This window comes from Pinus tabuliformis, chromosome Q, assembly GCF_031772625.1.
Source record: "Pinus tabuliformis cultivar Carrire ecotype Pingquan chromosome Q, CPIR1, whole genome shotgun sequence".
Classification (NCBI taxonomy): Eukaryota; Viridiplantae; Streptophyta; class Pinopsida; order Pinales; family Pinaceae; genus Pinus; species Pinus tabuliformis.
Genome location: NC_142296.1, coordinates 693431118 through 693447610, shown reverse-complemented (window position 1 = coordinate 693447610; position 16493 = coordinate 693431118). Strand labels below are relative to the sequence as shown.

At 37.1% G+C, this 16493-nt stretch overlaps 1 protein-coding gene across 1 annotated transcript; it reads left to right on the top strand.

Annotated features, from left to right (window-relative positions):
• Window positions 1-14736: 14736 nt before the first annotated feature.
• Window positions 14737-16225, top strand: LOC149221428 (heat shock protein 21, chloroplastic-like). Its single transcript, XM_089385106.1, has 3 exons — window positions 14737-14872; window positions 15024-15330; window positions 15491-16225. Exons 2-3 carry the CDS (start codon window positions 15042-15044, stop codon window positions 15967-15969), a joined length of 768 nt encoding a protein of 255 aa, XP_089241232.1. The 5' UTR covers window positions 14737-14872; window positions 15024-15041; the 3' UTR covers window positions 15970-16225.
• The last annotated feature ends 268 nt before the right edge of the window (window positions 16226-16493 follow it).

Below are 16493 nucleotides of genomic sequence, written 5' to 3'. Positions count from 1 at the left end.
CACCCTCTTACTTTCTAATAGGGTTTCCCATATGGCCTCCACCTATGTGGGAGGCTCTAACCTCTTGCCCTCCACTTCTCTTAATCATCAACCTTCCCCTAGATTTGTTGCATTCAAAGATCTGGTACAGTTGAATTTGAAACAAACTAGATATAAACCAGATAGATTCATGAAGGAAACAGAGAACATCCTAAAGGTTCAAGTCAACCCTACAAAATTCAAAGCCTCAACTCTTAGTTTGGTTGAAAGAGGACTAGTGGGTTAATTCATGGGGATTTGTCCATGATCCAGGTGGCTCCAGAGATACACAGGACAAAGAGGACTCAGGGAAGCTCAAAAATAAAAGTGTTTATATTATACTCGAACTAGGACTAGAGCGTAGATCTTGTCTTCCTAATTGCGGTGGTGCAAACGGTTCGTCAATTCGAGTCTGATTGTGAAAGTTAGAAGCAGTCAAAGTTGGGTTGACTTTTTTATGAGTGGGAAAGCTTAAGGAGGCCACAATTTTTCCTTTTTCCGGCCACTAGATTCTAGGCGAAACTGTGTGGTTGTTAAATGCACTCCTACAACTAAAATTCAAATTTCAAAAAAATGTGCATTTGTTATCTTAAAAAAAAAAAATATATATAAAATGGGGGTGGGGGCCACCAACCCCACCATCCCCATGAACCATCGCTCTATTAAAAGAGAGGCCGACAGGAGTTGAACCCGCCCGGCCATGTCGGCTGGCCCACCGGGCGGTCCCATAACCAACCATTAAACCATGTACCATGTACAACAAAACAACGTGCCATCAAAACAGTCAATGTGCCACCCTTGCGCCAATCCAAATTTAATTAAACGTTGTGGAGGATTATGGGGCGGGCCGCCCAATGCAGACCCAACCCCCTAAAAGAAACTTGTATATGCGGTTATTAAAACATATTTTTGGGTTAATATAGAGGGGTTGGGATTTGACCACCCGACCTCCTCCTTATAATTCGAATCTCATACCAATCTGCCAAACGACATTTTGTTGACAACTTCACCCGTGAAAATATTATATTAACCCAAGATTTCTTCAGTGCACAGGGAGGAGATGGAGGAACCAGGAGCGGGCACAAATTTTGAGACAAACGAGGCAGAATCTTGGCACGCAGTTCGAGGCAACAATTTGTAAGAGGGGTGAAATTTCACTTTGTCAGATTTTGACAAATTTTATATGGTTTCAACACTTCTCGATTCCACGAACGCAATGGAACTGTCCATGTCTCCATTAGAGTTCTGAATTTTTCGGCCATTTTCAGTATGAGGATGGAACCACGATTGCTGCAAAAACAGGGAGTGGAACCATGATCCTTGCAATTTTCCTAAGGAGGTATTTTTTCTCCATGTCGGAATATAGTCAAGTTTACAGTAGGTTTTCATGGTTTTCCACAGGGATCACAATGGAAAAGTCAGATTTGCCTTTGGAGTTTCAGATTTCATGTCCACCCATGGAGCAGAATCTTTGAGGAATCTAGGGGGAATCTAAAAGATTCCTTGAGCCCCAGATTCTCAACTTCTCAAAATTCTGATTTTGGACAATCAATTTTGCACTATTCAACGACACAAATCAGATGGTGTGTTCAGATTTCTCATTTTCTCATTCTATTCTTCAACCACTTTTCTAAGTGGAATGTAGGTGTCAACATCCATGTGTGAGCAGTCATGTGATTGATGCCGTGAGATCGATGGTCCGAGCAACTTTAGCAGTTTGACAACAGCTTCTTCGGATGGCCCTTGGTTGTGAGGTATATGTTGTGTTTATGTACTTCTTCTTTATGCATTGTGCTGCACAGATCATTTTTGATGTTTGATGTGGGATCCTATTTCTTGCTCATTTTTATGATTCTTGCTTGATGAGACGCGGAATCATCTATGTGATGTACTTGTTGTCATGATTCATCATGTTATGTTTTGAGATCCCTTTGTTGTATGTTGATGGGATACTTAGGTGTCACCATGCATGTTTTCTTTGAGATCCCTTTTATGCCATGTTGACGGGATGCTCATCATGCATGAGTTTTTGTGTCATATTGATAGGAGTCTTTTGACTGAAAGTTCCTATAGTGGAACATCTCTTGGAGCCACTCCTCCGTGAGGGCATTTTCCTTGTATGATCGCAACATCATCTCTTGTGTACATCATCACTATTGACAACACTTAATGCAGCGGCCTACACCATCTTGACACTGGGGCCCGGAGACGTAGTCCCTCCTAAACGAACTCTTTTATCAATGCTTTTGTTTTTATGTTGTTGATGATTGACATTTTCCTCTTCTTTACAAGATGTAGATGTATTCATTTATGTTCTTTTAAAAATGCAATTTAACACATCACGAAAGTAAAAGGTCTTGGAAGGGTCCTTTGTCACACCCGGACCTGGATCAAGTGGTATCAGAGTGGTCTTTGCATTGATGTGAATTGCAGCGTGAACAATGGAACGTGTAGCGACAGAGGATGAAAAAGTGATGTACGAGACCATGCTCAACATTTCCAAAAGAGTGGAAATCGTGTATGAAATTCTACAAAAAGAGACAGAGGAAAAGGAGCGATTGCAACTTCAGTTGCAATCGATGGAAGAGGCCCTGGAAGAACTAAAGAAAAACAAACATAATCTTCTAATAGACAACGCTGAATTGAAGATGCGTCTACATGAAGAGAAAGAGGAGAAACAAAGTTTTCTATGATAGTTGCAAGCTAAGGACAAGACCTTAAAAGAGCTGCAGCGTGACCCATGTGAGGTAAAAAGTAGTTCTCTAAATTCATGTATGTTTCCTGATAATGATTTTGCTGTTTTCGAAAATCATACCACAAGAATTAGCTCCAAGCTGTTGAAGAGAATGGGGTATGAAGGAAAAGGCTTGGGCATTAATGGCCAAGGCATTGTCAACCCCATCAAAGTAGAGGAATTAACCCGTCAGGCAGGACTTGGGTATGTCAGAAAGGAAGTTGGGGAATGCACCACGATAGTTAGCGAACCACCAACAATGGATGATGAGAAACCCTCATTAGTTCTTTCCAAATCGAAAGAGGAGGTGAAAATTGTTGATTTCCTTTCGGTTTTGTCTTCATATAGTATGAGTTATGTTGGAGATTTGGAGATCCCAATTACAGGGACAAACATGAGGCTCTTTACAAGGATGAGGCACGAGGAGGAAGAACTTGGTGTTAATAACCAAGGCATAACTCAACCTTTGGAGGTTGTGCACAAACATCGATTTGTAGGCTCAAGATATACTAAAGGAGAATGCTCGAAGGTGTCAGATTCATCCAAGACATCGTCAAAATGTTCGAGGAAAGAGAATGATGGGAAAACATCCCCGTCATCCCATGGTAGTTTCCATTGCAAGGAGAGAGCTGAGGCAAGCTCTCATCACCATACTGATGCCATAGACAGTAAGGAAAGGTATAACAACTCTGAATGTTTGAATATTCATTTCAATTATAATCATGTCATTAATGATGAACATAAAACATGGCATCGAAAAACATGTACCTTTTGTGGATTACATAACCATACATTTTCTAAGTGTTGGAAAAGAATGGCAACACACAAAAGGATGAGGCATGAAAGACCCTCTCAACAGCGTGAAAAGAAACAGGTTAAGAAGATTTGGAGGAAGAAAACCTATTGCAGTCATTGTGACAGAAGTGGCCATCAAAGAGCCACTTGTTGGAGGCTCCATCCAGAGCAGCACCTTAAAGACAAAGTGTTGGTGTGTGAACCAGGTGAAGCAATTGTTCGACAAGGAAAACCACCACAAGGAGGCGACCCATTCACCTTGATAAGTGAAAAATGGTTTCTAGACATGTTGTCATTTCATGGTCGTGCTTTTGTGAATCATTTGTTGCATTTTAAAATGTAAAAGTGATGATGTGTTTTTCATCACTTTTTCAGCAACAATGATGTCTGGTCTTATTTTGTGTTGCATGATAAACTATGAAAGTGATGTCATGTTGCCATCACTTGTCAAGCAAATAGTGTCTGGCCTTATCTTTGTAAATCATGTGTTGCAGTGATGATGAGTTTTCCATCACTTGTTGAAGCAACAATGATATGTTGGCCTTGTTTTCATAGCTGGGGTATTGCGCCCATATTGTTGTAAACTTGACCACAAACTATGTGTTATAAACTCGTGGCAAGTGTGGTACGCTTGGGTCATTAGTTGGTCAGTTAAGACAAGCATGTAATTTGCAAAACAATGTACTACAAGTTGCAGGTGTCGGCTCATCGCTTAAGGCTCCGAAGAACAAAGGTGAAGGAGATGGAAATGAGACCTTTCAGGACGCTTGTGATGCAGATAAGGTACAGAGAAGTTGCAGATTATTTTTCATGCTCTTGGAGGACCAAAAGCTCCTCAGTGGGGAGGATTGATCCAGGTGGCTCCAGAGACACACACAAGATGCTTGTTATGTAGACAAGGTACAGAGAAGTTGCAGATTATTTTTCATGCTTTTGGAGGACTAAAAGCTCCTCAGTGGGGAGGATTGATCTAGGTGGCTCCAGAGACACACACAGGACAACGAGGACTTAGGAAAGCTCAAAAATCAAAGCATTTAGGTTATGCTGAAACTAGGACTAGAGTGTAGATCTCGTCGTCCTGATCGCGGTGGTGTGAACAGTTCATCAATCCGAGTCCATATGCGAAATTTAGAAGCAGTCAAAGTTGGGTTGACTTTTTGATGACTAGGTAGGCTTAAGGAGGCCACAATTTGGCCTTTTTCCAGCCACCAGGATCCGGCCAACCTGGGCTAGATTCCAGGTGAAATTGTGGGGTCGTTAAATGCACTCCTATGGCTAAAATTCAAATTTCAAAAAATGTGCATTTATTATATTAAAAACAAATATATATATATATAAAGGGGGTGGGGGCCACCAACCCCACCACCCCCATGAACCATTGCTCTATTAAAAAAGAGGCTGGTAGGAGTTGAACCTGCCCGGACACGTGGGCCGGCCCACCACGTAGCCCCATAAAAACCATTAAACCATGTACCATGTACAACAAAACAACATGCCATCAAAACAATTAATGCGCCACCCTTGCACCAATCCAAATTTAATTAAAGGCTGTGAAGGATTATGGGGTGGGCCGCCCAAAGCGGACCCAACCCCCTAAAAAAAACTTGTATATGCGGTTATTAAAAAATATTTTTGGGTTAATATAGAGGGGTCGGGGTTTGACCACCCAACCTCCTCCTTATAATTCAAATCTCATACCAATCTGCCAAATGACATTTTGTTGACAACTCCGCCCATTAAAATATTATATTAACTCAATATTTCTTCAGTGTATGGGGGGAGATGGAGGAACTAGGAGCGGACATGAATTTCGAGACAGAGGAGGCAGAATCTTGGCACGTAGTTCATGGCAACGATTTGCAAGAGGGGTGAAATTTCATTTTGTCAGATTTTGACAAATTTTATATGGTTTCAACACTTCTCAACGCCACAAATGCAATGGAACTATTTTTGTCTCCATCAAAGTTCTGTATTTTTCAGCCATTTTCATTATCAGGATGGAACCATGATTGCTGCAAAAACAGGGAGCGGAACCATGATCCTTGCAATTTTCCTGAGGAGGTAATTTTTCTCCATGTCGGAATATATTCAAGTTTACAGTCGTTTTTCATGGTTTACCACAAGGATTGCAATGGCGAAGTCAAATTAGCCTTTGGAGTTGTATATTTCCCTTCCACCCTTGGAGTAGAATCTTTGAGGAGTTTAGGGCGAATCTAAAAGATTCCTTGAGCCCCAGATTCTCAACTTCTCAGAATTCAGATTTTGGACAGTCGATTTTGCATTATTCAACGTCACAAATCTGATGGTGCGTTTAGATTTCTCATTCTCTCCTTCTATTCTTCAACCACTTTTCTAAGTGGAATGCAGGGGTCAACATCCATGTGCAAGCAGTCATGTGATTGATGCCGTGAGATTGATGGTCCAAGCAGCTTCCACAGTTTGACATCTACTTCTTCAGATGACCCTTGGTTGTGAGGTATATGCTGTGTTCATGTACTTCTTTTTATGCATTGTGTTGCACAAATCCTTGTTGATGTTTGATGTGGGATCCTGTTTCTTAATCATTTTTATGATTCTTGCTTGATGAGATGCGGAATCGTCTATGTGATTTACTTGTTTTCATGATTCATCATGTTATGTTTTGATATCCCTTTGATGTATGTTGATGGGATACTCAGGTGTCACCATGCATGTTTTCTTTGAGATCCCTTTTATGCCATGTTGGCAGGATGCTCATCATGCATGAGTTTTTGTGTCATACTGATAGGAGTCTTTTGACTGAGAGTTCCTGTAGTGGAACATCTCTTGGAGCCACTCCTACGTGAGGGCATTTTCCTTGTATGATTGCAACATCATCTCTTGTGTACATCATCACTATTGAAAACACTTAATGCAACAGCCTACACCATCTTGACATTGGGGCCTAGAGACGTAGTCCCTCCTGGACAAACTCCGTTATCAACACTTTGGTTTTTATGTTGTTGATGACTGACACATGTTCCTCTTCTTTACAACATGCAGATGTATTCATTTATGTTCTTTTAAAAATGCAATTTAACATAACACGAAAGTAAAAGGTCTTGGAAGGGTCCTTCACCACACCCAAACCTGAATCAATCCATCCCTAAAAACTCTTTGCCAATGGGTAGACAAAATATGGAAACTTCTTGTTAAAGGACAAATTGAAAGCATCTTTTGTGGAAAAGGATTTTACACATTCTTCTTTGAGCTAAAGGAAGATAGAGATCTCAAATTTAGGAATGGACCTTATTACATGGGATCCTAGGGGCTCTATTTATAGATATGGATCTTGAACTTTGACCATAAAAATGGCGTCCCTTCAGTTGTTCTTGCTTGGGTGAAGTTGCCTCATCTTTCCCTTCATCACTCGGATGAAGAAATCCTATGAAATATTGGAAAAACCCTAGGCAAATACATCAACATAGCCAAGGTAAGAGAATAAATTACTGCTTGTGCAAGAATATGTGTTGACGTAGATCTAGAAAAATGATTTCTTGAAGTTGTCTAGCTCTCTTTATATCGTTGGTCTTTCGTTTAGCCTGTTTATTATGATCAAATCCCCTTGAAATTTCTCTTTTCCCATGCATATGGGAAGTTTGTTAGGAAAATCCCCAAGAAGGAAGGAATAGCCTCTGCTCAAGAAGAAGAAGGGAAATGGTAGACTCAAAGAAAGAGGAAATATTAGCCATGTTAGAACCCTCATCGAGGTTAAGGGAATGAGAATTAATTTGTCATGTCAAATTTAGTTTATCATTATTAAAATAAAGATTTTTATTGAAAGATTAAATGGCTCGGTATGAATTCATCATTGCTAATTTTATAAATTATATTTTAATGAAATAAAATAATGAGACAAAATTTAGTTATCCAAAACACATGAAACAAGTTGATAAGAATGTTAAAAGATATTAATAAGTATATCAATGTAAAATTTAGTTTATAATATTGAAACAAATTAACCAATACGTTACTAAAAATGTAAAATGTAATCCATCTGCAAAATAATTTGTTTATTATTAAATTATTTAAGATTTTTACTAATCACCTTATTTTATATGCAAACTAATAACTCATTAACTTAAATTAACATCAATAAACAATCCATTACATATATACATATATATATATATATATATATATATATATATATATAAATAAGTAGAAAGACTAATTCATTCAACAAAAAAGATAGAAATTATTACATAATACTAAAGTAGAATTTATCATGTAAAGAGATTTAAAGCAATTTTACATGGACAAAAGCATCTAATATGGGGATTTGCAAAGATTTCTCAAATATATATTAATAATTAGTGTAACAACAACACTAAGAACCCTTCATGGATATATCATAGTTGTGGCATGACAAAGTAACCAATTTTATTAGATGATTTTATATTTATTTTTGTGTTGAGAGGCACTCTATAGCAACACAGGGGAGACACTCTCACATTACATTGAATAAAAAGAAATGTTGACTCAATTTCAAAACTAATAACATTTAGACATTAAAAACATATATACACATAAATTCAAATTAGGTATTTTTCATTTTAGGAAGCTTCACATATACCTTTGAATGTGGTACCACTAAACGATTAAAGAAAAAAGTATGAATTTGACTTAAAAAAATAAAATGAGAGTGTAGTAATGTTGTACATAAATATAAGGAATATAATGAATATCACGAGAATACAATAATGTTATACACTTAGTGAATAAATGAATTACAATAACTAACTACTACACAAATTTATTCCATAGCAATTATCACTTTACAATAAGTCTATACCTAATTATATTGTGTATTTATAAAAACATCACCCGTGAATATATTAGGCAAGTAAATCATACAATAAAATTAAAATTTGTTTTAAAAGAATTATTAAAAGTGAAAATAAAATTTTATACAAAAGATACTATATGAATATGTTAATAAAAATATTTTTGTGCAAACCTATGTTACACATGTGAATGTCATACCATAGTTATTTGAAACTTTGGTACTTCCCACATTTAGTTTAAAACAATTAAATTTTATGGTTTAAAATTTAGTTTCATGTATATCTTTTATATTTAAAGATCCTTGAATTTTGAGTTGTATAATATGATTGTATTAGAAAGGTGTTTTTACAACCTATTATATATTATCATGGCGATGTATATTTCAATTATTTTTTGTTTATGTTAATTTATATATAAAAATTAAAATATCATAAAAAATAATAATATAAATATATTTCAGTTTTAAAATTTCTCTCTCTCTCTCTCTCTCTCTCTATATATATATATAACTATGCATTTTTCAAATGATAAAAGAAAAAACACCAGTAAACCCATCTGGTTTCTCGGTAGACCAATTCAACCACCTGCAACCTCTGAGCACCCTCTTACTTTCTAATAGGGTTTCCCATATGGCTTCCACCTATGTGGGAGGCTCTAACCTCTTTCCCTCCACTTCTATTAATCGCCAACCTTCCCCTAGATTTTTTGCATTCAGAGATTTGGTACAGTTGAGTTTGAAAGGAACTTGATGTAAACAAGATAGATTCGTGAAGGAAATGGAGAACATCATAAAGGTTCAGGTCAACCTTGCAAAATTCAAAGCCTCAACTCTTAGTTTGGTTGAAAGAGGACTAGTGGGTTAATTCATGGGGATTTGTTCATCCCTAAAAACTGGTTGCCAATGGGTAGACAAAATATGGAAGCTTCTTGTTAAAGGACAAATTGAAAGCATTTTTTGTGGAAAAGGATTTTACACATTCTTCTTTGAGCCAAAGGAAGATAGAGATCTCAAATTTAGGAATGGACCTTATTACAGGGGATCCTATGAGCTCTATTTATAGATATGGATCTTGAACTTCAACCATAAAAATGGCGTCCCTTCAGTTGTTCTTGTTTGGGTGAAGTTGCCTCATCTTTCCCTTTACCACTCAGATGAAGAAATCCTATGAAATATTGGAAAAACCCTAGGCAAATACATCAACATAGCCAAGGTAAGAGAATAAATTAATGCTTGTGCAAGAATATGTGTTGACATAGATCTAGAAAAATGATTTCTTGAAGTTGTCTAGCTCTCTTTATATTGTTGGTCTTTCATTTAGCCTGTTTATTATGATCAAATCCCCTGGAAATGTCTCTTTTCCCATGCCTATGGGAATTTTGTTAGGAAATTCCCCAAGAAGGAAGGAATAGCCTCTGCTCAAGAAGAAGAAGGGAAATGGTAGACTCAGAGAAAGAGGAAATATTAGCCATGCTAGAACCCTCGTCGAGGTTAACGGAATGAGGCTCGTGAATCCACCCCCCTCCCCCCTTCCTCAAAAGAATGTTCCTAATGTGTCGATAGAGGGAAAAGTAAAGGACCAATTTCAATTCTGATAATCTATTTGCAATCCTTGTAACTGAAGTCGTTGAGGATGAATATCAACATCCACTAGAAAAAGCACAAAAAAATGAAAATTAGGAGAAAGATGAAAATCCAGAGATAGAAAGAATGCTCGAGCTGAAGATGCCCTAATAATCTAAATAACGATGGCGACACAGGAGTCAAAGGATGAAGAGGGATATGAATCTCGAAAGGAAAGGATGGATCCCCAAGAAAACATCATCTCAACTTAATATAAATAAAAAACATAAGCAAATAGAGATGTGGTGATAATGAAATTAGTTAGGAAAGTAGGAAGAAACAGAAATAGGGAAGTATGGAAAGAACAAGCTGAAAGGGAGAAGGAAAAAAGTACCTATAGTAATAAATAATCCATCTTACAAATACCAAAAGTTAGAAGAAAAATGGCTCAATGGGCACCTCCCTTAGTGGAGGGGACAAAACAAGCAACAAATAATGAATATTAGCTCCTATAATTATAGGGGGATGAGTAATGAAAAACAGGACGAGAGATTATAAATCCACTAAGATTATAAAAACCCCACATTATGCTTCTCCAAGAGATTAAAATATTGGAGGGAGAAGCTCTACTTAAATTTCAAAGGATAGGGAATAATTATAGCGCTATAGCCTTAGGATCTAGGGGAGCATTAGGGGGCCTATGCACTATATATTCAATTCTCATTCACCTTGTATTTGAAGAGAAATCACAACACTGGATCAATAACAAGCTCATGCACATTCCATCTAGGACAATATGGAAGCTTTTCAATACCAACATGCCAAACAAATATCAAGCTAAAGTAAATGTTGGGGATCCATCTTCGGAAAGAAAGATCATCTCCAGAATTGTAGTCTTATAATAAGGTGGGGTGAGGCTTTGATTTCACTATCCATCAATGGGAGAAGAAAGGAGGAAACCTAGTGAGAGACCAATTCCAAGAAAATATGGAAGAACTTGTTTCTGAACTAGATCTCTTTGATGTAAAACTTAAATTTTCAAAATACATGTGGAGCAATAAGAAAATTGGATTTGGGTTCATAGCAACTAGACTAGATTAACTTCTAGTTGGTAGTGATTTTATTGATCAACAATTATCTCTATCCACCACCCACCTAGTATGGGGTGGCTTTAATCACCACCCAATCAAACTGGTTATCAAATGTTTGCCAAAATAAGAAGCCATTATGTTTCAATATAATTTATTATGGGTGTATGAGACAAATTTCAAAGCTTTGGTTAGCAAGACTTGGTCTAAACGGATTGCAGGCTTTCCCATATACATATGGGAGAAAAAATAAAAATCCTAAAAGAGGAAATAAATAAATGGACCCAAGATTAGCCAAAAATCAGATCAACTAGAGTTCATCTCCTCCAATCCCAATTAGCAATCACCCTTTAACAAATTGAAGAACTAGAGAGTGTATATCTCCACAGTTATTCATATTGAGAGAATTTTTTGGATGAAACTGTGTGGATGATGCTTAATCATATCCAATGTTTTAGATGGACACTCCACCCATCATCAAGGACTTTGAGAATTGAATGATTACAAACGAGAGTTGTGAATCCTTTTATATAAGGACGCATCCATAATTAGTCGTTAAATAATAATATTAAAATAATGAAAGTAGTTGTTAAGGAATAATAATAATAATAAATTATATAATTAGTTGTTAAGAGAAAGCGCCAAATAAATAGGCGATTAAACTTTCTCTCTAAAAATATAGAAGGGGGACTAAAGTATGGAGAGGGGCTAGGACCAGGGCATCACCTTCTACCACAACCAAAAGGGCATACTAGGCGACACCTTGTCGTGCTAGGATCCGGGTAAACTACAAAGAAAGTAGGAGGTGAAGAAGCGAGTAGGAGTTTAAGAAACCAGTAGAGGACAACGATGAAGGGCGGGAGTAAGGATTGAGGGTCCAAGGAAAACAGGATGAGAGGAAAGAGAAAGGGTCGACAAAAGGGAAAAACCAAGAACACTAGATGGGAAGCCAAGGAAAAACCAGGGAGCGGCATGGGGAGAAAAGATCCTCAGAGAGGAGGGGAGGGAAAATTGGATAGGATCAAACCATGTAGATAAACATAACACATAATGGGGAGAGAAGCCCAAGTTCCAATAAAACCCATGAAGGATAGAGAACCAAAAGAGCAGGTTTGAGGCAAAATTGTAGGGAAAAAGAACAAAGAAGCTAAACTTGAATTTGTTGGTCACATTGCAAATGATCACACACAATAGCTAAAGTAGTATGGAGCAGTTGATATGCACAATCATTATCAAAAACTCCAATCTCATTCGCTCCATGAATCAGATATGTCAGACGAAAGACACCTTCTATGTTCGCCTTTTGCCATTGCTGAATAGTTATATGTAGTCAAAGGCACTCCCTACTCACAAAGTGATCCCCTTCTTACAACTTATTTGCAGAATTAACTTGTAGTGATCTATATTCGTCCATGACGATAGACACTCTTCCTCTACTATGTAAACATATGTGTCATCATACCTCCCTTAATCTCTAGATGTTCCAAATCCACCTTGCAGTTGCAAGAATTAAGTTTCCAATTTCTCTTTCTTTCACATGACGACGAGGTGGCCATGTAGGCTACCAGGTGGAGGTCACCTACCTCCTACTATTGTTATCACATGTCGTCACTTGATTGTCTCATATGTGCACCCCTCATGGGGAATATAAAGATAATTATTAAACAAGAGATACGTCTATGATTATGACAAGAAACTGCAACAAAAATCTAACGAAGAGTAATTTGTCATGTGAGGGGAACCAGGACGTACGAGGACCATGACTTTGAGAAATTCATGTTGCCCTGAGAAGGGAAACTAGAATGTAATAGTCATTGCATCAAAACTTGAACTAACCATAAGGAGAAATTGAGCCTTAAATGTATCAGCATTATGTAACATAATAAACTAAATATTGTTGTAAAAAATTAAGAAGGAGACTAGTAAATGCTACATGACCAAGAAGAGGAACAAAAGTTTAGGGTGCACTCGGGTGCTTAGCCTCATTAGAGAGGGTTTTGGTAGTCTCTTTGGAGGTTCCTGGTGCTGAAACCTGAACCTTTCTAATTTTGTTTCTCACTAATTAGGGGACCAGAGTTATTAAGAACATATTTTCTTTCTCTTAGAGCATCCAACCTACCAACAATGTGTTGCTTCTACTGTTCCTATATTTCTAGAGCTTGTGCAACAAAGCCATTTATATGCCAGTATAATCCTCGAGTGTGCTAGAATTCGATGTCCCACACGATTGAATTTCCTGGGCTCTTAACAAATTCCATGATTTCTCCTTCCATATATATTTTTTATCATATTCCTCACTACCCTAGTGCACTTCTCTTGTTGTTAGGCATAGTGTTGCTACTATTAGTAAGTGGAGATCATGCTATAGCAGTGACGAATATATCCCTCTCTGTCATGGAACTACGATGGGGTCCTGTCGTAGCTTCTTTCCCCTTCATCCACTCACAAACCATACAAGCAGTGCCATTTATCCTCTATAACCATTAACTTAGTAACTCACCAGCTAGATAACACCCTAAATAATTCTAGTGCAAGCTTATGAATAATAGAACAAAGAACAATTATTGATGGGGAGATCATTGTGAAATGTATCAATCTTGGTTGTTGTATGTTTTAAGAACCATAGCTTTGTTACTAGCATAGGAATGGCACCCTACACGCCTAGCTAAGGCCTTCCAAATTTTCACGTGGGAGACTTAATCCCATGTGTAGGTTGAACCTTGCAATGTCCCTTGGAGTGATGGCTTCAGCTATATTGACATGACCTCATAGTGAATAGGAGGGTTAGTGCAACAATAGGATTGTGTTAACAACCATGTGGTGGATTGATCTATTTCATTATGATGAGAAATGATTATGTGTGGCATGACATATGCACCTCTCCCTTCTTGCCAGTGTAACAATCTAAGTAGGGTCAAATGATGCCTTTATTTAACATGAAAGTTAAAATATGTTTTAAGTGTTTTAAATTCAAGCTTGAATATGTATTGTTTTTCAATGTCATAACTCTATAAAATATTCAATATTTTCAAAAACAATATAATTATAATTATTTTATTTTAATTATTTAAAGATAAACATTATTTTATATTCAAATTCCATTAAAATTGAATGAACATATAAATGTATAAACACATTACACACTTATATAAACTAAACTTTATTATAATAATAAAGAAATTTGTAAAATAAAATATCTAAAAAATTAATATAATATAAATATACTTATTAAAAACATAGTTATAAGAAAATATTTTTCGCTTTGACCAATAAAATATAATTATAATAAAAATAATTATTATATATAATTAATTAAAAAGGATTATTTAAAAATATTTAATTATGATCATCGTTAAAAACAACAAAAACCAAACCGACAAAGCAAAACAGACCTAGGGTAAAGCAAATTCTTGCATTATCCAGAAAATGATGTTCCTCTACTTTACTAAAAGGTACGATGGGATATGTGACAATCTACAGTAATAAAATCTCCGTCGAGAGAACTTCCACTTTTCTTTCTTAATTTCCTCAAGGAAGGATTACTGATTCGTTTAACCTTTTAATAATTTTAATTTTATTTATAATCCAAAAATGAAAAAACGAAATCCAAGAATGATTTCACATTTGTTTTATCGCGTCCTTTCTGAACTTTAAACAGCATAACATTACTTTACTTTACCTGCTTTGAAAACTGTCTTGATATTTTTATTGTCATCTTGCTTGGCAAGAAAGATATCCTCTGGAATTCTCTATATAATGCATTTGCCTGCACTCTCTATTCTCACTCATCTTTCATTTGGACTATTTGTACCTGCGGCACGGCCCCGATTTCATCTGTTCACGTTTTCCTCCGACTTGTCAACTTCACAGGTAAGCCAACTGTGTCTTCCCTGTGAATGAGGTACCTTATGTCACTTTCAAGCTTTACGTGAATTTTGCAATTAGAAATTATGTGCCAAGGTACGAGTAGGAACATGTGCTGATTCTGTATAGTTTATTTTTCAATTCTGCATTACTACAGGTCCGGCTCGGCTAAAGAATGGCTTGCCCGCTGTCTTACTTGCCTGCAACTGCTTCTGCTTATTTGACGCCAATATCCCCTAGAATTCGAGCCTCTGTTCCTTGGAAGCTTGGATTTACTCGTACTAGTATTAATGTTGTTACTTTCTTTCCAGTGGGCAAACGGTTGCAGTCCAATGTAAGGTGGAGTTCTCCTTCCAATCAACGACTTCCAAATGGTGTTGTTGTCAGATCCGAAAGCAACAGGGAAGGCGTTGACAGTGCCATAGACGGTCACCAGAAGCTAAAGAAGGAGGTTTCACCGTTTGGTAAGCCTCCCACACAAATTATCAGTGGTCATAAAATAAGTTTACACAAGTTTAGTGAGTGGGATTTGATTCCTACAATTCTCGAAGTCAATTCTTGAACACGGGTAAAAAGAATATGTAGTGACTGACGTGGAACCTATTGTGATAATAATAATTACAGGTGTCGTGGACCCCTTGTTGCCAAAGAGGACGATGCGCCAGATGGTTGATGTGATGGAGGTCCAGGAAGTGTCGGTGCGAACCCCATGGGACATTGTGGAAAACGAAGATGAACTGAAAATGAGATTTGACATGCCCGGATTGTCCAGGGACGATGTGAAGGTGTCTGTTGTTGAGGATCGCGTTCTGGTGATCGAAGATAGAGAAGAGAGGGAAAAGGACTCTTGGCCTTCGCAGAGCAGATACCATACTCGCCTGGTGTTGCCTGAAGACTATGAGACGAGCAAAATCAAGACGGAATTGAAGATCGGTGTGCTGAATATCACGATCCCCAAGGTGAAGGTGGTGTCGAAGATGAAGGACCATTCTCAGCACCGTGAGGCGGAGAAAGTGCAGGCAGAATACAAGAATGGAGTGCTGAATATCATCATCCCCCAGAGTAAAGTGGAGTCCAAGGTTACGGATCTCTCTGTTAACTAACGGAAGTTCAAGTCCACAAAGAGAGCTCTTCGCACACAATAAAATGAGCTTTCTTTCCAATTTGACCCGTCTTTCTAATATGGTATTTTCTCATAGTGTGGGTGTGGGAGTGAGTACATGATAGGTATAGTAAGTGTATAATTTCGCATTCGTCCGACATGTAATGAGTTTATAATTTCGCATTCGTGTGATATGTATTCCAGATAAAGGATGCCTCTTTTGCGGTATCCCAAAAATAAGAACAGCATTTTGGATATCTTGTAAGAGCTGTGCGTTATGATTTGCCATCTGTACACGTGTTTAATATACAACTAAGTATATTTAGTGTAATTGTTTAACGTATATCAAGATACTTTTTAGGTGGAGTTCTAACGGATTATGTTTTTAACTCTTAATTTTATCAATAATATTATCACGGATCAAAAGCTCAAATTTACTTGTAAACCTTTCCTCATGGTAAAATGAATTTAGGTCAATTTTATGTTTTTTTTGTAATAGGTAAATTTCATTTATGTTTTTTTTTT